Below are 24,548 nucleotides of genomic sequence, written 5' to 3'. Positions count from 1 at the left end.
AGCTTCCAGGCATTTCAATGAAATGGGGACAATCCAGATTTCTAAAAGCAAACCACACTCCTGGGGGGAGGGAAGGTATGTTACAGAGAGAAAGGATTACTCATGTACCAAAGTGCCCACTCCTGGATAAATAGAAAAATCCAGACTGCTTTGACATGGAATTGGTTTTGTTTAGGAGGCAATCAGACACACAGTGCAATGTACACAGTTTTGTCCCAGGTAGCTAGCTCCCTGTACTCTCTCCTCCTGACCCCGCCCCCTGTGCTTCCACTGGCCCCGCCCCTGTGTCCCCAAAAGCCCCATGGCCAGAGAATGACCAGGGGCATTCAGTAGGCACTGGCCCAGCCTTGCAGTGAAAGGGACCCAGGTTTCAATCTGAGCCCTGCTGCTTGTGAGCTGTACGGCCTTCTCCCATCTGTAACACGAGGCAATCACAGTACCTGCCTCACGTGTCCGCTGCGCTGGCAAGCTCTAAAGCACCTGGTCTGATGATGTGTTACTAACATTACTATCACCTGGGAGGCTTCAGCACGAGGTGGTGGGGGTGGAGGGTTGGGCGGTGAGAGAAGAGGCCTGACAAAGCCTGTTCTCAGTTCTCTGACTTCCTTCCTGTCCTGTCCACACACACACACAATTCTGACCTGGTTGTCACCTCCATCTGGCCAGAATATTGTATCCAACCCTTTTGACAGAATTACCAAATGCATTTTTTTTTATATTACTACATTTCAGTTAGAATGAATTCAGCTGCAAGTAAAATAATACCCAACTCACAGTGGCTGAAACAACAAAGACGTTTACTTACCTTGTGTAACAGGTCACCAGGTCATCAACAAAAATATCTCCAAGGCTTTTTTTAAATGACTTTTCTGGTCAGCCATCACCAGGTGCCAGCTTTTTGTCCATAAGATTTGCCCCTCAGGGTGGTCTCAGCTTCATAACCTGCTGGCGTCCAGAAGAAGTGAGGCCCTTTTTCAATAAGGTAGCAAACTCCCTCCCAGAGTCCTCTTAACAGAACTTCCCTTATATTGCAGGGACCAGAAGAGGGTCCTCTGCTAACCCAATCTTGCCCGGGGGAAATGGGATGTTTCTGCTGGCTTCCACCTGTCACAGCTCATCCCTGAGGACGAGAACAAGAGTAAGCAAGCAAGAACAGAAAAGTGGCTGTCACTTCACACGATGAGCCCCTCACTGATCACAGGAAGGAGCTGGGCCCAGAGTGGTTACGTCTGTCGTCCAAGGCCACAAACGACTTTGCAGAAGGGCCAGGAAGAAAACCAGCCACTGGCCTGGCATGCTCTTACCACATCACCTCCTTGTGCCTTTCAACAAACCATGGCTGACTGTAAGCCCTCAGAGGGCAGGAGACTGTCCCCAGGACTCTCGGAGGTTGGCCAGAGGCATGATAATGACCAAGTCAACACTGTTACAGAGGAGAGCCCCCAATGTGCCCAGCTACGCTTCACCCGCCTCCAAGCTCCACGACTGGGGAGCCAAAGCACTTCCTGCCCCTCGAAAGAGCTTGGCAGGCGAGTCAGCGGGAACCCAGAGCCTGACAAACAGCATCTCTGTAGCTGCCTGGACACCTGCCAAGCCGCCTCATTCCCCAGGGCTGACCTCATGTTTCTGAAGAGCCTCAAGACGCCTGAGGTCTGTGTGTTGCCTCTCCTGGTTCAGTTCTGCTGCCAGTAAAGGAAATGGCCCAGGCTGGGGGCCACGCGAAGAGGTGGGAACAAAGAGCCCAGCAGCCCTCCCCAGCACCCACCCTGCCAGAGCCTTCTGCCTGCGCCACTGCAAGCCCATTCCAGGAGAAACTGAGCAACACCCTCTCACCTCTGAAATGACGCCCGTCCTGATCTGTCTTCCTGCCTCCACCAATCCAAAGGTATCCCTTGAAGACACTTTCACACTCCAGCTATTTCTGTTGCATTCCAGACTTCTGGAAAGGAACAAAAGGCACTTCAACTTCCTCAGAGGTGCTAAGAACAAGTCAGTTCCACCTCAAAGAGAGCCAGAGAGCTCACCGCCAGGCTGAGGCTTGTGCTTGGCGACAAAAGTAACTATCGTTAACCCAGAGCTGAACCAGGCACCCACCCCAGCCTTCCTGTGGTCACCCAGTGCACTGAGGCGAGCACGTGACAGAAAACAAAGGCCTTCATGCACTTTTGGCTCCACTTCCAAATATTCCTTCTGGGTCAAACACCTACTGGCATTAGACAGTAGGCAAGGTGAACAGCCTGTGGAAACAGAACGCAGCCAGACCCCCAGGACCCATAAGCTCCCTTCCACCACTTTCCAGGGCATCTTCTAGCAATTGTCGGTACCCACCTACCCAGCCTGCAGCTCCAAATCAAGGCGTTTGTTCTTACTCACGTTCACTTAAAAGATTTTCTTCCCCTTATAAAACCACACACACAATCACATAGGAGAGGAGAGAGGCCTCACTCTTTTGCCATCCTCTCTTTGGCCTGACCAAGCAGGATCGGACACAGCAGCAGGAGATTTTAAACTTTCCTTGCAGAAGTTTTTCTCAGAACGGTAGCTCCCACTCCTCAGAGCTTGAACCGTCTGCATACCTTGAAAGCATGCAGGCTGCAGGGCTGCACGAACAGAGAGGAATTTTCCATTTATAGAATAATAAGCTTCCTACCAGTCTGGGGGCCTCGTTCTCGTGGTAAGAGCTCAGAGTTGTGTCAGCAAACCTGCCACACTTCGGCAAGAGCCCCAAGCCACTCGGGCTCTTTTATTTATTTTTGGTGGGAGAAGGAGAGGAAATAAAGGAATGACTTTTTCACTTGAGCGCCAACACAAACTTGAAAAAGGAACTGGGTTGGCAAGTGCAGAATATTACTGCCTGGTTTCAGGACTTAAATCAACCATTAGGGAGGAGGAGGTGAAGAAGAGACTGGAAAAACATATCTACAACCCTTCCCACGGACAGGTGGCCAGAAGAGGCATCACATTACTGCCTCTAGTCCTTCCCTGCCCCTGCCGCCTGGCCGCTGGACTGCCCCTCAGGGTGGAGGCCTAAGCACAGGCATGGCCCCAACTCACTTCTCTTCTTCCAGTGTCCCCTGTGTTCTACACTTGATTTTTGCTGCTGCACACACAGATTCATAGTCTGAAATACCTTCAAGGTCCGTGGTATAGCAGGAAGGCCACCAAAGTAGGCATGCTGGGGCCCAGGTCCTAGTTCTGCCTGGTACACATTCACCATGTGACCTTAAAGAAGTCCCTCTCTGAGTCTCATTTTCTTCTTCCTGTAAAGTAAGATTAGATTGACTGATCCCTGACCCCAGAGATCCCTTCCACTGCTGACATTCTGATTCGCTCATTCAATCTAACGTTAACTGATGCCAGCACTAGTTTCTGGTCATCCTCTGCGGGGCCATTCTAAACCTGTTGGGCACAGCCAGACCTGTGTGCATGGCCTCACACCTATTGAGGACCTCCAGCACCAGCCACCTGGATTCCTGTTTCTATAGGAGGGGGGAAGCCCCGCCACCTGAAGAGGCATGTCCACAGTCCCACAGAACCCTACAAAGACCCTATCTAGTACCTAAAACGTACCTACTTCCCATGAAAACAAACAAAAATGTTGCTCCTTCTCCTAGGAAGGGCATGACCAACTTGCATCTTTCTAATCAAAAATCTTCTGATTTTTTCCCCATTGTTTTTACAAAACTATTGTATCTATTTCAAAGTATTAAATTATGATGCTGAATATGCTTTGGGTTTTCAAACTGCACATACATCCCAGATTATGACAGGGGAAGGACGGGAGCTTCACGCACCGACACACGCACACACCCCAGTCTTAGGGCTGGAAGGTTTTCTGGCCCAGTCCCCATTCCCACCTAAGTCAGCAGCTTACATCACCCAGTCTCTGAACACCTGTTGGGAGGCCGCTGTGTCCTGTGGAAAGTGCTGCGTCCTTCCACTACTTAGTACGGCGAGAACCACAACCTCTGTGGTTCTCAAACCTCAGAGGTTTGTGCGACGATTTCAAACAGTTGAAATCTCTCCAAAGCGCTGTACAAACAGAAGTTACCTAATCACTGAGCGGCTCTGACTTTAAAACAGCATCCTTAGATCGGGCCCAGTCCTACCTACTTCCCCACAGTTTTTCTTGCTGATGCTGGTGAGAGGCAGGAGGCGAGAAGGGGCTTTGGGGCCGGGGAATTAAAGGCTGGGAGGTGCGTGCGTGAACCTTGGGGCCTTCCCTAATCGCCTTAACCCCCTTCCTTGGTTAAGTCTCACCACCAGGCCAAAGGAGCCCCAGGTCACCTGTTCAAACCCAGGGCACAGAGCTCAGGCAAAGGCCGGCCCCAGCGGCCGCCCCACCCCGGCTCTCCCATCCCTTACTTTCCCCTCCCCGCCCAGCTGCGCTGACAGGCCACGCCCCCTACCGCCGCTGCACCAATCAGCGTCCGGAGCGGCGCCCATGGCGCAGGGGGCACTGGTTGGCAGCCAATTAGCGCCGGGGCCCGTGGCGGCGCCTCGCTCGCCCCCTCCCGGAATGAAAGCCTCCCCGCTGCTGGCTGGGCTGGCGCAGCGCGGGGCGCAGGAGCTGCGCGGGCTCGAGTGGAGAGCGCGCATTGCTCGCCCGCCCGCCCGCCCGCCTCTGCTCCGCCTCCGTCCGGGGCGCGGGCGAGGTGGCCCGGGCGAGGAAGCACAGGGGGCAGGGCCGCAGCAGCGAGGCCGGGGGGCGGGGAGGAGCGGGGCCCGATAAAAGGCGGCGAGGCGGCCCCACCCCGCGGCAGGCCGGCGGACAGGCTCGGCGCGTCCCTTCCGTCCGGCCCGCGCCGGCGGAGGCGGCGGGGAGGCGGCGCGCGCGGTCCGCAACCCGCCCATGGAGGCTTTCCACTGGGCTCCCCACTCGCCCCGCCGCGGCCGCGCCCCCGCGCCCATGGCGCTCGTGCCCAACGCCCGCTACGTGAGCGCCCAGGGCCCGGCGCACCCGCAGCCCTTCAGCTCGTGGAATGACTACCTGGGGCTCGCCACGCTCATCACCAAGGCGGTGGACAGCGAGCAGCGCTTCGGCTGCGCCAGCGGCGGAGACGGCGGCTCCCCACCGTCTTCTTCTTCCTCGTCTTGTTGCTCTCCCCACTCGGGGACCGGGCCCGGGGCGTTAGGGCCGGCGCTGGGGCCGCCGGACTACGACGAGGACGAAGACGACGACAGCGACGAGTCGGGGACTGGGGCCCGCTACCTGGGGGGCGCCCTGGACTTGCGCGCGCTGGAGCTCTGCGCGGGCCCCACTGAGGCTGGGCTGCTGGAGGAGCGCTTCGCAGAGCTGAGCCCGTTCGCCGGTCGCGCCGCAGCCGTGCTGCTGGGCTGCGCGCCCGCCGCCACCGCCACGGCCGAGTTGGCGCCGCGCGAGGAGCGGGCCCCGGCGTGGGCGGCCGAGCCCCGGCTGCACGCCGCCTCCGGGGCTGCAGCCGCCCGGTTGCTCAAGCCGGATCTGCAGGTGTGCGTGTTCTGCCGGAACAACAGGGAGGCTGTGGCGCTCTACACCACCCACATCCTGAAGGGACCCGACGGGCGAGTGCTGTGTCCCGTGCTGCGTCGCTATACGTGTCCCCTGTGTGGCGCCAGCGGTGACAACGCGCACACCATCAAGTACTGCCCGCTCTCCAAAGTGCCGCCGCCGCCCGCCGCGCGGCCACCCCCACGCAGCGCCAGGGACGGCCTTCAGGGCAAGAAGCTGCGCTGAGCTCGGCCTGCTGCCACCTGACGCTACCGGGGTCACCGCCTGCCCATTCTGCTTTTTGGTCTGCACACCGTCTCTTCCTCGCTGTTGGGGAGGCGTGGAGCTCGGCCGTTGGTCCAACTTGGGATGTCGTATTGGTTTTTTCAAAGCAAGCCGGCCGTTCCAAGTACTTTGTCAAAGGGCAGGTCGAGACTGGACGCTAAAATCTTGATTTGTTTAGTTTCTAGGGTGTGCACACCCAAACGGTGAAGGCTGTGTGTATTCCAACTGAAATATGGCAGCTTTGAGACGCTGTTTGTTTACTGTAAACGTCGACCTATTTTAGGTGCACATCAGTATGAAATTGTCTCAATCTAATCTTGGATGTTTAATTTTATGAACGGAGGCACTTTACTAGGTCTAGAATATTTTTCTAAAAGCCTCTTAATTGAACTTAGAACTGGCAATTTTACGGAATGTCGGCAGCAAAATGACTATTTTATTGTTTGAAACAATATTTCTTAGTTGTCCTTAATCAGTTATCTAATTCCAGGTGAAGAGAGCCCCTGGTGGCATCACTGTGTTGAGAAGTGGAGGTTTAGTAACCTTTCCAGTATTAATTTGGGTGTGTATTCCCTCCTTGTGGCTTGTTCGTCCTAGCTGGAGGTGGAAAATGCACAATCTTGTAGCAGGTAGAGTACGGCTCCTTATCCTTTTATGTATGAGATCTTTTATTACTAAATTAGCAACTAGTGTTTTCCACCTTTAAAAATTGTGCCAAGTTATAATCATATTGTGTATACACTTGGAAATGGTGCTGTTTAAAAAAACTTGTGTATTTATACAGTAACAGTATATGAATTCATTAATCTTGCCTATAACTTTGCTACTTAGCCTTTTGTCTATGTACCCACCCCACCCCACCCCCACTTCCAATTCTTTAAAAACACTTATCTTAATGTCAGGAGGGAGCAGTATTGATCCTGAGTTGTTCAATTTCAGAGTTCCTAAATTGTGAAAGCTCATTCCAGCTGTTGCCTCTCTAAATGGAAAATGGAATGCTTTGCGCTCTAGAAGGTTAATAATAATAACCTGTGTTCAAGAAGGTTCCACTCTGGGCTGTCTGGCTTTAGGCACAGGCACTCCTCAAACCAGAATAAATACTAATTGTGGAGCAGGGACTGGGACACAAGGACCACCACCTCCCTCGTATTCCCATTCCCACAGGAAGGCCCCAGTCTGTTCTGGAACCCCACCAGTTACCATAAATGAGATGAAACCTGATCCTTAGGCAAAGGTCCTTAACTCCTACTTTATCTCCTCCCCCCCTTATTTTTAAATTCACCAGGCTGAATGCCACACCATGGCATGTAGCTAGATCAAGACAGGAGGCAAGGGGCGGCCGGATGGCTCAGTTAGAGCACAAGCTCTGAACAGACAGGGTTGGCGGTTCCATTCCCACAAGGGCCATTGAGCTGCACCCTCCACAACTAGACTGAATGACAACTACTTGGAGCTGATGGGCCCTGGAGAAACACACTATTCTCCAATAAAATTAAAAAAACAAAAGAGGAGGCAAAACTGGAAATTAAGATGAACTCACCTAAAACAAAATGCATCACTGTCTGAAAATACTAGCAAGAGATTTAGTCTAAGTATATAAAGATTCCGGCAGATTAGGTTATGAGACGTTAGACTGCTCTCATGTTAAACAGCTAACGTCCTCCACAACAAAGTGGCGTGAACACTCCTTTGAAGGTGTGAGAGGCTGGGGTAAATAACATTGGGTGGCTTGTGAGCCTTTTTGTTCAAGAAAGGTGCATGGAAACGAGGGGGGTACAGGCATAGGGTTTCTAGGCAAGGAAAAAAGAATCCACTCCTCTACTTTAGTGCCAGGTCATACAAGTTCAGATTTGAGTGGGCCTAAACTCAACTAGCTTAATAAAGCCATATAATTATTCTGTTGTTTTTGCTAGAAAACATACCAGCCTTAAATTAGTTGCTTTTTGCGTAGAGTTCAGGACAGTATGAATTTGTGTTACCTCTTCTACTGCTGTTCTACCTTTTCAAGGGTCCCTATAAAACAGATTAATGCATTCATTTTTCAGACCAGGCAACTACTTTGTATTTTTAAAAAGAGCCCAATTACAGACACTTTCCAGGTCTCAGGCAAGTGGCTTTAATATATCTTCAATATGAGAATGCCTTGGTGGTATGTACCTAAACATGGAGTTGACTTAAGTCTCGAAGTCAGGAGAGTGTTGGGAAAGGTATCCAGAAGACCTCACAACTAGTCAGGTAACCACTATATTAATCTATTTAAAATGCACCCCATGTCACACCCTCCACATTTACCTGTTTTCCAGCTAACATTAAAATACTGGAAGTTAAAGCATGAACAGAGAATATTACTGCTGTTAATTTTTCAGAGATCTCTTACGAAAAGTATACTCACACTTATACATTTAAAAGCAACCTTCCAATTGTACAGTTTATAAAATTAGTGTGAAAACATTCTTATTAAGAACATGCAGCATATTTGGCTAAAAACAAAATTACATACTCGTATGGATACACAACTGGAGCTGCGACGGCTTTGACCGGCTGGTCCTTTTCTGTAGACATTTCCAGTGGCTTTTAATGTCTTTGAATTTCGATTTTCCTTGTGAAGTCCTTTCTGGAAGCCGCAGAATTACTTTGATTACAACTTTTGGCACAGATTTATTATAAGCCAAAATTAAATGTTTTAAAATACCACAAACACATGTATACTTGAAGACAAAGAAAAGGAAAGTTTCAGTGTTAGCATAACCTTCCAGTCTGTTCTTGGACACAACATGAGAAACAGTCCTTCCGTAGTGTCCCAAATGTCAATTAGCCTTGTGAAATGATAAATCAAAGTGTCTTTGGTAATAAAAAACATAGGTAGTCCTTGGCGTAAAAATATGCCACACATACAGATGCCAACCTTCTCCTGGCCACTGTCTCCACCCCCACATCCACCTGTATTAACAGAAATGGTATTCTAGTTTAAAAATGAAGTAGTCAGGCCGGCCTGGTGGCTCAGGTGGTTGGAGCTCCATGCTCCTAACTCTGAAGGCTGCCGGTTCGATTCCCACATGGGCCAGTGGGCTCTCAACCACAAGGTTGCCGGTTCAACTCCTCGAGTCCCACAAGGGATGGTGGGCAGCGCCCCCCGCAACTAAGATTGAACACAGCACCTTCAGCTGAGCTGCCTGCCGGATGGCTCGGTTGGTTGGACTGTGTGCTCTCAACCACAAGGTTGCCAGTTCAATTCCTCGAGTCGAGTCGGCAAGGGATGGTGGGATGCGCCCCCTGCAACTAACAATGGCAACTGGACCTGGAGCTGAGCTGCGCCCTCCACAAATAAGACTGAAAGGACAACTTGACTTGGAAAAAAGGCCTGGAAGTACACACTATTCCCCAATAAAGTTCTGTTCCCCTTCCTCAATAAAATCTTAAAAAAAAACACACACACAAAGAAAAATGAAGTAGTCATTGGGAACATGAAGACTTCCACGCGTGAGTAGGTTCTTAGCTTTCCCTTGACACCTGCGAATAAATGGGGGGGGGGGCGGGAGTGGGGAGGCATGGCTAAACCCTGAGAGTGGAAACCTAAGATCTCACCAAGCAGCAGCAGACCCTTCTGCTTATCTTGTGCGCTGGACTCCATCTACCAGCACAAAGAACTTGTGGAGGTCTGGGAAAGGGTCCTGACAGGAAGGGCGGGCTTACAGGCAAGCCTGGGAACCTGATCAGCAAACATGCATCTAAAAGAACCCTCTTAAATGAACTGTCCACTGGAGCCTGTGATGTCACAGACAGTCCCCCTCTAGTAACTTAAGACTCAGAGCAGTTTACTGTCCCAAGTTCTTTTACTTGTTACAAAAGAAAAGGCCCTCTTCCCACAAAAGACCTTTTACAGACGTTCACTTGTTTGGAAAGCTAAATGTTTAAAAATGTGGTTTCCATCATGGTAACATCAATACTCCCTCTTCTGGCCTTACAGCTATGCCAACAGGAATTTTCACCACTACTCAATATCGGAAATAATTTAAGTGTCTACAGCCACTATACCATTCTCTGAACGATGATTTTTCTCATTTCAAAGGAAAGCCCAAGATGATACACCACACACACACACCATGCATACAGGCTCAGACAACAGCATTACAAGGAAACGAAGGGGTCCTCGTTAATAAAGGAGGACGTCTTAGAAGAGACATCCTAGCCACATTTGCTTTATGTTACGTTCAGGTTATTTTCTTGGATCTAAATATTGAGACATTTAATGGCACTAGTAAAACTCAAGTAAAATGAACTCAACTGAATATGCAAATTAACCATTATAAAAAACAACTTTGACTATAACCACAAATCAACACTAAAACAAATTCTGTAAGTATTTTATTTATCATTAAAGAAATACCACAGCAGCAAGTTCTGTGTTGGCTTCAATGAGACCAAATAGTTAATCTTTAACGTAGCTACTTCACTCCAAAATTGAAGTCAACACAGTCGTTACTACAAATTACTTATTGAAAGAATCTATGCTGAAGAAAAAAGAAATTAAGAAAAAGAATTTTAAACAATTCCTCCAAACCACACATTTATAAATATTGTCATATTTAAAATGCTTGAAACGCATGAGTTATCCATTAATGGAAAAGCAGGTTGCTACTGGCAACAGAAAAAAGCTCAGCAATAGTTTACCAAATGCTTTAAAATTTAAATGCTCTTAACTGTTTTGCATTCACACTTGGGCGGTATTCTTGTCATTACAACATCTGAGAATTGTTTTATACTCACCTTCTCTCAAGTAAAATCTACAGAAAATCCCACTGTATCCAATGCTGGTAATGTTTACTGCACTTATAGTGAACCTAAAAACTTTCTAAATTTAGGTAATACCTCAAAATACCTAGAGGTATGTCTCAGCTGCTAATGGTGTGAAAACTGTGTCAGCTCCCTGCTTTAAAGAGTCATGAAATACATTTTCTATAACAGAACCTTACCTCATTCCAAATTAATATATTTCAAAATCAAAAAACAAAAATAAACGATCTGCTCTATACCAAGATATAGGTGTTACTCAATACCTGAAGGGTTCACATTTTAAATTTATTTTTTAGTTTTTCTTTTTTGTAAACAAGTGATTGATGAAATAATGCAACACCTTAAATTCCAGAAAACGGCATAGTTTCCCAACCTCCTGTGGATGGTGCATGATCAATCTATTATATAGGATTAATACAAGTTCATGCTTTTTGTGTTATGGTGAGACAACATTAAAGAATCCAATTTAGACTGGTTGAAGCACAAGTATAATAATCCTTGAATGTAATCAAATCTATGAAAGACATGAGTTTGAATCCATTATCTTGAGACTTAACGTCGTACTGTAGTCCATCCATCTTCATCAGTCTCATTTTTAGTACGACGAAGAGATTCCCTATCTTTCTCAGCTCTCCACGAGGCCTTCTCTTTTTCACCTTCTCTTTCTCTGTCTCTGTCTCTTTCCCGATCTCTTGAAAGAGCTGGGGGAGGAACACGACGAGGAGCATCTCGCTCTTCTGCCCGGTCATCTTTCCTGTCATCAGCACGTCTCCAAGAACTTGCTAAAAGTTTAATTAAAAGAAAAATAAAGTTTGTACTATATTCTATTGGCTCAGACTAAACAACTTCAGAAAAAGGAATGCCTCAAGTTACTCAGAAATCCTGTACTGAAGATAACAATACAGAATCACCATTAAAAACCAATAAAAGGGGGCTGCCACGGCAGGCTTGCTGAAGAAGACACTGGTCTTGTGGGATTGGGTGTATGAGAATCCACATGAGAGGCTATGAATACTGTACACAAAGATTCTTGATGTTCTTGAGCAAATCCCTAAACATGCAGCATACAGAAAGTATACAAAAAATTACAAATGAGAAGCTGGATATGGTTAAAGTAGAACCAGATGTTAAGAAATTAGAAGACCAATTTCAGGGTGGCCAAATAGAAGAGGTGATTCTTCAGACTGAAAGTGAACTGAGTTTGGCAAGAGAAATGATACAATGGAAACCATGTGAGCCTTTAGTGGAAAAGCCTCCCCGCCAACCAATGGAAATGGCCAATATAATCATCAAAAGACTTGTGTTGATAGGAAACTGATATAATTAAATATTGTTATACATTTTTAAAAAAACAATAAAAGCTAAATACATTTTAATCATTTTGATACTATTTCCCTCAAAATCTTTAAAACATACAGACTGAGATATAATTCACATTTGCAAACAAGAAGAAATCATTGGCTTGGCAAGTATCCTAATTGCTTTAACAACAAAAGCAAAAACTAAGACAAAGTGACAAAAATCTGGCTGAATGAAAATTTTTAAAATTAAAAGGATTTTTGGCTCTTGAAGACATTTTAACAGCTAATTAGCCATAAGAAAATTTTTAATTACAACTATAATAGAAGAAATATCTATTATAGTTGTAAGAAATATTATAATCCAGTGGTACTAATATTAAAAGATTGTTGAGACAACTACTTAAATGCAATGATCATTTCAAACATTAAAAGTTTTTAATGGGGGCGGCCAGAGGCTCAGTTGGTTAAGCGCAAGCTCTGAACAAGAGGGTTGCTGGTTCAATTCCCCCATGGGATGGTGGGCTGCGACCTCTGCAACTAAAGACTGAAAATGGCGACTGGACTTGGAGCTGAGCTGCGCCCTCTACAACTAGATTGAAGGACGACGACTTGGAGCTGATGGGGCCTGGAGAAACACACTGTTCCCCAATGTTTCCCCCCACCAAAAAAAGACAAGTTTGAGAGCATCAGATTATTAGATAAGGAATTATTTTAAAATTTTTTGCTCAAGTTTTAATTATTACAATTTCAGAGAATGTTTTACACTTTGTACTAATCTATGACTGTTAAATAACTGATAAATTATTTCATTTACATAAACTTTTCACCTGTATGAGGTGTGACATCAAAACATAGGGAATGTTTAAATAAAAAAAAATTATTATAGTTAAAGACACATTGCCATTAATCCCCCTCAAATTACCTCCCCCCCACCCCTGCCGGCTTCCAACACACTTATCCCATCGTTCTTGCCACTTTCTGAAGCAGTTCTGGAAGTCCTCTTTCGTGAGTGTCTTTAGTTGTGCTGTCGCAACTGCCTCGATGTCCCGAATCACTTTGACTTTGGGAAAGAGCCAGAAGTTGCATGGTGCCAGATGCGGTGAATGTCAATGAAGACACACCATGACGTGTTCATTTGATAGAAGCTGCCGTATACCAGAAGCAATGTGTGACACAGAGGATGATTTACAGCACACTTTTAAACAAACCTTCTCTCAACCGTAGCTGCACCTAACAAGTTGAAACTTGTCACACACTATAACTAAGGTTCGACGCACAGCTTCCTGTATTGAAGATTCCTGCCTTTCCGCTGGATGGCACTCAGCAGCAGAGTTCACTGTATTTTGTGTCACACATCGTTTCTGATACAACAATTTCTGTCAAAAACACTAGGGTGTGTCCTCATCTATATTATTCACCGGATCTGGCACCGTGCAACTTCTGGTTCTTCCCCCCAAAGTCAAAATGACCATGAAAGGAAAACGTTTTGAATCAATTCAGGACATCGAGGCAGCCGCAACAGCACAACTAAAGACACTCATTAAAGAGGGCTTCCAGAACTGCTTCAGAAAGTGGCAAGAACAATGGGATATGTGTGTTCAAAGTGAGGGGGAGTATTTTGAGGGGGATTGATGGCAATGTGTCTTTTACAATTTACTGTAGTAAATTGTTTTTATTTAAACATTCACCGTATTTTTTAATCACACCTTGTATATAGTTTTTGCTTACTCTCTAGTTTACTATTGTGTTTCCCCAAAAATAAGACTGGGTCTTATATTAATTTTTGCTCCAAAAGACACATTAGGGCTTATGTTCAGGGGATGTCAACCTGAAAAATTATGCCAGGGCTTATGTTCTGGTTAGGTCTTATTTTTTGGGAAACAGTACTATACTTTGAATTTAGAGATGAGCTAACTTCATAGAGCAACCATTGAGTAAATTTATGAGAACCACGACTTCTCAACTGAGTAAGTATCCACCACCTACCTTAATTTTGGTGTTCATACAAATTTATAATTAAATAAAATCCAAAATTCCCCCAGAATTTATGGTTCTCCAATAGTTCAGCAGCTGTGTAGACCACTCATACCTTCTTCACGCTCTGCTCTGAGAGGAGGTCCTCTGCGGTCTCTATCATCTCGTCTTTCTCTCAGATCACGGCGATCATCTCTGTCACGACGACGGTCATCTCTATCCCTATCGTCACGGCGACTTGAATCTCTCCAGCTTGAAGCTTCCTCAGCTGGACCTCTTCTCCAGTCACCTTCATCCCTGTAGCCATTCAAAATGACATATTCTAAGTTCTGTTGTGAGATTACATAGGTAATCATGTCGAAGTTGGTGCTCAGAGAGTTTACGACTATAACAGAGATGAAGTTTAAACTCACCACTTGACCTCAATCTGGGCAAATGAGAACATCTGGAGCTGTGCTGTCCAACGCAGCAGCCACTACCCACCTGTGGCTACTTAAATTTAAGTTAACTAAAATAAAATCAAGACATTCCCTCAGTAGCACTAACCATATTCCAAATGGTCAACAGCCCCACGTGACTGCTGGCTACCATAACAGACACTGCAGATATAGGACAGTTTCATTCCTGCAGAAAATTTAACAGTGACAATCTAGATTCATCAATACAAAGCCACTTTGGCTTAAGGAAACAGTGTAGAACTATTACAACTCCTATTAGGTTGGTGCAAAAGTAATTGAGGTTTCTGAAATTATTTTTAACCTTTTAAACCGCAACTACTTTTGCACCAACCTAATAAAAGGGCTTTTAATAATTTAAAGGCAACAAAACGGATGACCTAAACCACAGGGAGAAAGCAATGGACTGGCAAAGATATCTGGACTCAATGACCAAGAGTTATACAACCTGCAGATAGCCAAAAGCTCACGCCTCCACTTTCCCACTTTGTTAAGAGGGAATGTTCAATTAGATGACCTCTAAAATTCTTTAAAAAAAACAGCTACAATATAATTCTAATAAATAAATTTGGGCAGAGGGAGGCACAAGGAGCACCATTTCTCAAAACTGGCTGGGAGTACAAGGAGAGTGTGTGAGAGGATCCCGACTGTAATCCACAACCGTGCTATCAGAACACCTAACCTTGGACGTCTGAAGCGCTCCTCTCGATCCCCATCTCTCTCTCTGTCCCTTTCTCTCTCTGGGTCCTTGTCGTTCTCGTCACGATCTTGACCATCTCTCTCTCTCTCTTTTTCTCTATCCCATTCACGTTCTTCTGATGGTCTTGACTCTCGAGGTGGACCCCAACTCTCTTCTCTGGCTTTTTCTTTCTCTCTCCATCCACCTATTTTTTTAAAGAAGCGAAAAAAGTTTTCCACTCAAGAAACAGATTGGCAATTATGAATAGAGACCTTAATGTTAACATTAATCCATCATCATTCTAAATACTAGACACCACAACCTCATTACGAAAAAAAAAAAAAAACTAAAGCCATCCACCTCATTTCACAGAATCACCAGCTATTTATGTCTACCTATCATGTTTTTCAAACATATAGGAACATATAAAAAACTTACAGAGCCTGGGTTGAATATCCCGTATGCAGAGATTCTGGATATAAAAAAATCTGTTTTGATGCTAAACAACTGATTTAAGCAGAAAACATAAAGGGTGAGGGTAAGACCTAGATCTCTGAGAGACAGAGCCCCAATTATGAGTTCATTTATATCTTGTAACATTTTCAAATCCTTTGTAACCAAAAACTCTTTTCCTATCCCTGCCCTCCACCATTTACCACCCACGCAGTCATGAAACTGGGATAAATCCTTTGACCCTGCCCAACACTTCAGATTTATCCATGTGATGTCCCAATCAAGAAACATTTTCTTTATACATATCTGCACAAAGAGGCCAAAAGGAACAGAAATTTCAATGAAAATGTATTACAGTTCTAAGGCTAATAATTATTATTGCCGTTAGCATTTCTATTATGTGCCACAGCACTATTCTTAACTCTGTATATATTAACATATTCAATCCTATCCATAGCTGAGCTAAGGTTTCCTAGTTGATAATCTGCCTACATGATCAATTTATTTGCACCTTCAAAAAGTAATACTCGAGAACTTTTACATTCACTCACAGACACATGCAAAGTAACAAAATGTGAGTTGCCTGACAAGCACATTCTAGGCTAAGGTCAAACAAGGTGACGACGCTCTGCCATCTTGCTGCAGCTCTCATACTTTAAATATGTGTCCTTTTGGAGGTCTAGTTAGTGCCACAGTTTTACATTTTAGTGCTTTTGGTTGGTGATTTAATTGTATAAATGGCCCAAGCATTGTGCTGAAGGGTTAGCTAGTGTTCCCAAGTACAAGAAGGTGATGGATGGGAGAGAGTACATGTATTAGATAGGCTTCACTCAGGAACAAGTTGCAATGCTGCTGGCCGTGAGTTCAACAGTAACGAATCAACAATATATATTAAATAAGGTATGTTTAAATGGAAATGTAATAAACAAGGTTATGTACTGTCTGGTTGACAAAAATGTTGGGAACAGAAGCTCACAGGAACCTAACCATTTTGTATTTTCCCTAGGAGCAAATGGTTCAGTATTCACAGACTTTATAAAACACAACTAACGCAAAGTAATAAGAACTACACTGTTATCCCCATTTTACTGGAGGCACACATAAGTTAAGTGGCTTGTCCAGAGTCACACAGCTAGACAGCAGAATGAACTGGGCCCTGAACATCACCTAACCTGCACCTGGGACCCTGGTCATCATCTATGCCTTGTCTGCAACCCCAATCATCAGCATTACGCCAGTAGAGAGTGAAGTATGCACCGGAACCACTAAGGGTAAAGGCAAGAAAACGGCTCACTTAAATTTGCATTTAAATCAAATCACACTGAGCCAGCAGAGATTGGTAACAATAGTTCAAAGAAAGAATGATGGTGGCCCAGACCCAAGTACATGCATGGGGAATAGAGAAGTGGGTGGGCTTAAGGAACACTGAACAGGCAGAACTGAACTAAATGGAAGATTTAACCTAAAGGATGAGAGGGCGAAGAAATCCCAGGTTTCCAGCTGACACAACTGTGGACAATGGTGTCCCTGAAGGGAAGTATTTGTATATATGTGTTTAGGAGGTGTGTGTGTGTGTGCGTGTGTGTGTGTGTGTGTGTGTGTGAGTGAATTCAGTTGATAGGTTGAACCTAAAGGGTCAGTGTGACACTTCCAGGCAGAGATATTTTGTTGGAAACACATCTGAAGGTAAGGAAAGAAGTCATCTGGGGAAGATGGTAAAAGTCACAGACTTATATATAATTGCTCAAGAATAATAAAGTATGAAAAGATGAGCAGGCCAAAGACTGACAAAATAAGGAAATGAGCTCTTCCCATGAACATAATCCCATGGTTGGCACGAGTACAGACAAATACTTAGTAAGAGTGTTCTTTTCTTCATTATTTATTATGAGACTGGTACAGGACAGAACCTGAAAAACATGCATACTTAACGTATGAACACAGAAAGAGGAGCCCTTAAAGCAGCAGACAACAAGGCAAAAGGAAAACAAAGCACATGACATCACTAAAGCAGAAAAAAGGTGAAGTCATTTAATTTGTTTTGGTGTGTGGGATACTGAAGGCAAGCTTTTGACATAAAAGTTACTGTAGAGATATTCCAGGAAAGATAAAAAAACCAGTTTATCTAGAAACTAATTGTAATATAGCCCAATCTGTCACATATCCATTAATATTTCATTTTTTCAGTTGAAGAATAACTTTCTTATTAAAAAAATCAAAATGTAATTAGCCCTTTCAGATATTCCTTGTTTGAAATAACCTGCTACCATCTAAGAAACAGTGGAAATTAACTGGTGCAAAATTTTTACTTTCTATTGGTAAATACATCAAATGGATTCTATAAAGCACTCAAACTGGTTTTCTAAATCCCAGAATTTTACCTGGCTTGACAAATGGTCTCCAAAGACCAGGTCTTGAGTCTTCGCCCCTTCTGCTGGGAATCCGATCATCATCCACCCGTCTTGAGACCCGGTCATCATCCATATTTCTCCAAGGCCCCCTGTCATCATCTGTACCACGCCTGGAAATTCTATCATCATCGGCATTCCTCCAAGGTCCCCGGTCATCATCCATCCCACGCCTAGGACCTCGGTCATCATCCATGCTGCGCCTGGGGCCTCGGTCATCATCTATCCCACGTCTGGGGCCCCGGTCATCATCTATCCCGCGTCTGGGGCCCCGGTCATCATCCATGCCACGCCTGGGGCCCCGGTCATCGTCCATGCCACGCCTGGGGCCCCGGTCATCATCAGCATTACGCCAGGATGCCCGCTCTTCATCAGCACCTCCTCGCCGCGGCCCCCGCTCCTCATCCATCCCACGTCTTGGTCCTCTGTCCTCCTCAGCTGTCCTCCAATTTCCTCTATCCTCATCCAGCCCTCGTCTAGGTGGTCTGTCATCATCGGCATGACGCCAGCCGCCCCTGTCTTCATCAGTAATTCGTCTGGGAGGCCGGTCATCATCTGCATTACGCCAGGTGGGCCGGTCATCATCTGCCCCGCGGCGAGAGAACCGATCTTCATCAGGACCTCGTCTGGGAGCTCTGTCATCATCCACACTACGCCTCGGAATCCGATCATCATCTGGTCTAAGAGAAGACTCTTTCTCTTCATCTTCCCCCAAACGCCTGGGGCGATCGTCATCTCTTCGGAGAGGCCTCTCCTCATCCCGCCCTTCTCCACGTCTCCACTCCCTACAGAGCAACAAGCCAAACATCTTTAGGAGGAAATTTTCTAAAACAGCACATGATCCCTGGGGACTTCACTCGCTTTTAAAAATCACTTTAATACAAATCCATTAATCTTACTCCTAAAAGAATACTTTCTCCTAATAAAAAAATAACACAAAATCCAAAATATTACATCAACGAATAAAGCAATAAGCAGACAACTGCCTTAAAAGATATCTGCACTTTACTAGGAGTACGTTGGCAATTTTAAAGAATGGTTTGATTTACTTAAAATTAAAGGAAAAGAAAAACGTGTTATGGAACTATTCATTCTTACTCTGGCTTCAATACTATTCAATTAGGGAATTAAAAAACTGGAGCATATTATTTCTCAAAATGTTTAGAACTCAGTTAATTACAGCAGTATTGAAGTAAACTATGAAAAATATTTCAGTAATAGAGATGCATACCATTCTTCACATCTCTCTTTTCCCCAACCCTACAAAACAAACCAATTAGAAAGCTACTAATAAGATATGAACAGGGCCTACGATTAGCTGATACTATTTTCCTTAACTCCACTTACTTCTCTGGCAGGCCTCTTCTCCACTCAGACTCTACTTCAGGTCCTTTTCTCCATGTGCCTTCGGAATCTCTATCCCCCCAACGAGAGTCCTACATTGACCAAAGTTAGTTAAGATGCAATGTTTATTACAATTACAGGTACTATAATTCAAACGTTTTTGAACTTCTATTGAACAATCTTAAGTCTTTAAATATGAACAAGTTTAAAAATTGTTTCTTTTTAAACCTGAAATCAGACTGATAGAACAGTGAAACTAGTATTTGCATGTATTGCAGGTGGCTTTAAAAATTGATAAATCACAGGGCGGCCAGATGGGTCAGTTGGTTAGAGCGCAAGCTCTGAACAACAAGGTTGCCAGTTTGATACCCACATGGGCCAGTGAGCTGCACCCTCCACAACTAAGTTGAAGACAACAAGCTGCCGCTGAGCTGCCGGTGGGGCAGCCAGATGGCTCAGTTGGTTAGAGCGCGAGCTCTTAATAACAAGGTTGTTGGTTCAATTCCCACATGGGATTGTGGGTTGTGCGTCCTGCAACTACAGACTAAAAACGGCGACTGAACTTGGAGCTGAGTTGTGCCCTCCACAACTAGACTGATGGAAAACGACTTCACTTGGAGCTGATAGGCCCTAGAAAAACCCACTGTTCCCAAATATTCCCCAATAAAAAATGTTTTAAAAAATGTTTTTGATAAATCACAACTTGAAAGCAATCTGGCAGCAGCTTCCTGAAATTATTAAAATGCCGCCAGATTTTCTTTGACCTAGAAATTCTCTTTTGAGATTATGTGAAAATAGCCCAGTGTACCAAAATGTACATCACAGTACCTACTAAACAGAGGTGGAACAAATGAAATGTCTAATAGGGAATGGTTAAATAAACAGTATTTCCTCTTCAAAATACTACACCGTCATTAAAAATTATGGAAAGGGAGTGGGAGATACTCAACACCTTTAAGGTGAGAATGTAAAGCTGTTACAACCTTTGCTAAGGGGCAATGCACACAGCTTGAATCACAAACACCTCAGAAACAGCTTGACTGCTCCTACAAACACAACCTAAGGCCACAATCAGAAATGTAAGAAGGATATAAAACAAGGTCTAGGGGTCAGATGGAAAGACTAACATAAAAATCTAATGAGGGCCGGCCTGGTGGCTCAGGTGGTTAGAGCTCCATGCTCCTGACTCAGAAGGCTGCTGGTTCAATTCCCACATGGGCCAGTGGGCTCTCGACCACAAGGTTGCCGGTTTCGACTCCCACAAGGGATGGTGGGCTGTGCCCCCTGCAACTAGCAACGGCATCTGGACCTGGAGCTGAGCTGCACCCTCCACAACTAAGATTGAAAGGACAACTTGACTTGGAAAAAAAAAAAAGTCCTGGAAGTACACAGTTCCCCAATAAAGTCCTGTTCCCCCTTCCCTAATAAAAATAATAATAATAAAAAAAAAGATATGCACTGTAAGATGTGGACTTCATCTAAAAAAAACAAAATCTAATGAAGCTGAGAATAACTATAATACCATGTAGGTGAATAAAAGGATCTTTATTTAAATTTTTTAAAGTGTCTTGGCAATAAAACCCTCCACAATTAGTGATAAGAAGCAGTGTGAAGGACAACAATGGCCAGATGATAAGTCATCTGCCATCATAGCTACTGACTGGGTTCTCTCTTAAGATGGAGGCTGTTCTAAGAGACTTTCCCAAGTGAACAGTGTAGGAATAGAGAAAAAGAGAAAAAACTTCCCTAAGTTAAAGAAATTCAATCCTCTGTAAGTAAATTAAAACCTGACTGAAAGGGCACGTGACGAAAAGGATGGAATAATAAAGACCGTACATTTAGGTGCCTAAGCATAGTCTTGGTGAAAATTTTAAACTCCCTTTAGCTCAAGGATAGAGAAAATTCTAAAAGCTTCCACGGAATAAAACAGAGTAACAATACCAAGACTAAAACAAACAAAAAAACTATGTGCACAGAAGAAAAGGTGATACAATGCTAATATATTTGAAACTAAATCATGTTTGCCAATATGGCTGCAAAACTGTTAAATAAATGAGTCAAATAAAGAGATAAGGGGTTTTAATGCTCTGGAGGCAAAAATATTCGGCTTATTGCAATGAAACATAAATACAGGTATGCTCAAAATTTTTAGTTCTGAAGAGACAGAAGAGTTTTGAAAAATAGAGTGTGTTAAAGTTTGACAGATTTTGAAAAACACTGATGGTAATCACTAAAATAATAGAGAAAAAATGAACTGAGCAAAGTTCTTAAGTGTGGCTTAAAAAAAGAAGGAATGGCAGAGATGTGGAAGAAAATAGAAAGCTCCAAACCTATGTTAGGAATAAAACACATAAAATAGCTACCATGTAAAGTGCAAACAGACAAAACTAAGGACTCTCCAATTGAAAGGGAAGATGGGAAGGGGGCACCGAACAGAAACAAAAGGTTGAAAATGAACAAAACCATGAACACAAGGCAGATTTGCAAAACTAAAAGAAAAAAAATCAGGAACACACAATCACAGGTAAGTTACCTCAGTTTCTTCAGAAGACCAAGTTCCACAAATTAACATGATGAAGCAAATTAAATTAAATATCAATAGCTCTGATTTCATACACACAGAAAGAACTTTGTGCCCAAGAAAAAAAGAATACTCAAAATCTGACATATTAGGACACAACAGAAAAATGTGTTAAATTCAAAAAAGTTTAAAAAATCATATACGGCCACATTCACTGATGACAAGAAAATAAAACTAAGAATTAGTAACAAGAGTAACAAAACTGGGGCCGGCCCAGTGGATCAGGTGGTTGGAGCACGGTGCTCCTAACACCGAAGTCGCCAGTTCAATTCCCATATGGACCAGTGAGCTGCGCCCTCTACAGCTTGTGAGCAACAGCTCTCCCTGGAGCTGGGATGCCGTGAGCTGCCGTGTGCAGCCATGTGTTACCGTGTGCCGTCATGAGTGGCCGGTGGCCAGCGTGAGTGGCCGGCAGCCATCATGAGCGGCCGGCAGCCAGCGAGAACAGCCAACCGACGACTGGCAACCGACTGCCTTAGCCGGGGGGAGCACAGGGCTCATAATATCAGCATGGGCCAGGGAGCTGTGTCCTACACAAGTAGACCGAGAAGCAATGGCTTGAACTGGAGTGGGGGGGTGAGGCGAGAGAAAGGGGGGGTAAAAGTAACAACACTAAAAATCTATCCACATACATTAATTATAAAACAGAAAATGAAGACTAGTAGCAATTCCTCCAATAAACCTAAGTGTTTGATACTAATAAAGGAGTGGAGAAAAGTCAGGCAACAAATCCTCCAATTACTTACTCTGTTTAAGAGGAAGCCTGGGCACACACCAGGGAAAACAAAGAGCATACAGGTCGATGTCACAGACTTACGATAAGGCATGAAACTAGCTCAGAATGGCTATAGTATATCGGTGACTAAGCAGAGAATGTGACGGCTAAAGCTAATGAGAAAAGCAGTAATCGTGAAAGGACTGACTGTTAAGGCACGTTTTGCCTTTTACCCTAAGTAATGAGTACCAACCAAAAGAAAGTTTGAAACCCAAGAGCAGGTGTCATGAGCAAGCACGCATTATGGAAAATCAACTGGATCATACATAATGTAGAGGCAGGTCTGAAGCTGGGGGAAGATTATGCCCATGGAGAATAGAATACAGGCAAAAGAACAATCTGAATAAAGGCAGGAATTTAGAAACAGAAGGAGGGGTAGATTCAAAACTGTGATTAAGTGGGTAAAGTGCCACCAGTCAAGAGAGGTAATTAAAGAGACACAAGCTATTGGGAGAAACAGGTCAGTTCCGGACATGCGTGTGTGTAAAATGCACACTTAGAGCAGCATTTGAATCACCTGGCACTCTTGTTCACGTGCAGATTCTGATTCAGGTTTGGTGTAGGGCCTGCAATTCTGCATTGCTAACAAGCTCCCAGGAAAGGCTGAATACTGCTGGTCCACCAGACCCATCTTTGAGTGCCAAGGAGTTCAAGAACTCACATCATCCTCTTAATTCACAGCAACTCCTTCCAAGGAACAGGACAGTCCCTCTTCCATAGCACTGAGTGTTATCTTTTGTCAACTAAGATATCTTATGTCGTCTCATAAGATTTGTACTTACTGACAAGTACTCTCTGAACTGACATCTATAAAACCCCCGTTTTGCTACTGTGTCTAACCTCTCCCCCCATTAAGGACCTTTGTCTTTGGGAAGACAAAGCATTACTAGACTTGAAGAGACTAGTGAATGTAACCAGTTTGTAACACCATGCCCAGTCACCAACACATGCACTGACATATGTGTATCGTGCAAGAGAACTGGCTGATAAGCGTGCGTCATCACAAGGCAAACAATGTCTATACACTCACCTTTCTAGAAAGTGGATCCTCACCAAGTCTTCGCTCTTCCTCTCTACGACGCTCCCTTTCTTCAATTTCCAACTCCCTTTGGCGTTTTTTCCTTTCTACTTCTTCTAACTTCTTGACCCGCTCCTGATATTCTCGAAGCTCTTCCTCACGTTTTGCTCTTTCAGCACGTTCTCTCTCTTCACGCTCTATAGGACATATTAAGTTAGAATGTGGGCCTCGTACCCACACCTTTCCTAGAGCTAGGTCTACTTTTCTGATATTAAACATACAGAATAATGTAGAAGTAACGCCTTTTAAGATTTGAAAAATAGCTTACAATCAGCTAAAGGGCAGAAGATAAGTTGACAAAAACAAGTATCATGCCACTCGTTAACAGTTTTGCAATGACTGATACTAGGAATCCCTCCCCAACTCCTGAGGATCTGGGATTCCAGATAAAGGATCATTTGACAGACTTGATCTGGCACATATTCCTCAAAAAATGTTAATGCCACCGAGAACAGTGATGAAATTTAAAACGCAGTATTAATTTTTAAAAGAACACCAAAAATGTGAAAATCAGCAGATATCACATACAACAAACTGCAGACAACTAAGTTCTCAGTACCTGAGAACTAGTTGTAGTTAATAAACCAATAATCCTGATTCCTCCTTCCTTTATTTTCGAAATAAGGTTGCTATCAAGTACCCTAAGAGCAATCTTGCGTTATCACAGCTCCACTGCTGTCTAGTTACCTTTTAGCATCTGTTCTTCTGCCCTCCTCTGTTCCTCCTCTTCTTTTTCTCTGTAGTAGGTTATTCTGCGTTCTTCTTTACGTTGCCTTTTACGTTCTTCCAAGCGACTATGCCTTTCTTCTGCTAATCGCTCTTCAAACTGTTTAAGTTTTTCCTGTAATTGGTTACCCCCCCCCCCAAAAAATTTTTTTTTGAAGAGCTACAAGCTAGCAGTAAGTTTTAAGTTTACAAAAGCACTGCAAGTTTCTGGGAACCATAAAAAGC

The 24,548-nt window shown here is 44.4% G+C and overlaps 2 protein-coding genes, 1 long non-coding RNA gene and 1 pseudogene across 4 annotated transcripts in view; 2 read left to right on the top strand and 2 right to left on the bottom strand.

The window, feature by feature from the left end:
- Nucleotides 1-3,264, bottom strand: part of LOC308508336 — a 135,474-nt gene extending 132,210 nt beyond the window's left edge. Inside the window, exons 1-3 of the long non-coding RNA XR_013995013.1 lie at nt 3,131-3,264; nt 1,834-1,939; nt 806-942 (exon numbers count right to left, since the gene is read on the bottom strand). This is a non-coding gene — a long non-coding RNA (uncharacterized lncRNA). The remainder of the gene's footprint in view (nt 1-805; nt 943-1,833; nt 1,940-3,130) is intronic.
- A 1,391-nt stretch (nt 3,265-4,655) lies between these two features.
- Nucleotides 4,656-5,734, top strand: NANOS1 (nanos C2HC-type zinc finger 1). The gene has a single exon (XM_081074793.1). The coding sequence runs from the start codon at nt 4,853-4,855 to the stop codon at nt 5,714-5,716; it is 864 nt and encodes a 287-aa protein (XP_080930919.1). The 5' UTR covers nt 4,656-4,852; the 3' UTR covers nt 5,717-5,734.
- Nucleotides 5,735-5,839: 105 nt separating this feature from the next.
- The window catches only part of EIF3A (eukaryotic translation initiation factor 3 subunit A), a 41,761-nt gene continuing 23,052 nt past the window's right edge, over nt 5,840-24,548 (bottom strand). The window contains exons 16-22 of the mRNA XM_081074792.1: nt 24,285-24,438; nt 23,550-23,734; nt 19,167-19,255; nt 17,793-18,604; nt 14,962-15,163; nt 13,940-14,121; nt 5,840-11,331 (exon numbers count right to left, since the gene is read on the bottom strand). Coding sequence (XP_080930918.1) covers nt 11,102-11,331; nt 13,940-14,121; nt 14,962-15,163; nt 17,793-18,604; nt 19,167-19,255; nt 23,550-23,734; nt 24,285-24,438 — 1,854 coding nt within the window. The 3' untranslated portion in view covers nt 5,840-11,101. The remainder of the gene's footprint in view (nt 11,332-13,939; nt 14,122-14,961; nt 15,164-17,792; nt 18,605-19,166; nt 19,256-23,549; nt 23,735-24,284; nt 24,439-24,548) is intronic.
- LOC308508184 (NADH dehydrogenase [ubiquinone] 1 alpha subcomplex subunit 5-like) lies at nt 11,409-11,835 on the top strand (annotated as a pseudogene). The gene is made up of 2 exons: nt 11,409-11,433; nt 11,496-11,835. The product of its transcript is annotated as an NADH dehydrogenase [ubiquinone] 1 alpha subcomplex subunit 5-like (transcript).

The sequence above is a fragment of the Rhinolophus hipposideros genome, assembly GCF_964194185.1.
Source record: "Rhinolophus hipposideros genome assembly, chromosome: 15".
NCBI classification, from domain to species: domain Eukaryota; kingdom Metazoa; phylum Chordata; class Mammalia; order Chiroptera; family Rhinolophidae; genus Rhinolophus; species Rhinolophus hipposideros.
This window is presented reverse-complemented; position numbering and strand designations above follow the sequence as displayed.

Excerpts from the sequence above, each read along its gene's own strand:
- NANOS1 (XM_081074793.1), top strand. The coding sequence starts at position 4,853 with ATGGAGGCTTTCCACTGGGCTCCCCACTCGCCCCGCCGCGGCCGCGCC.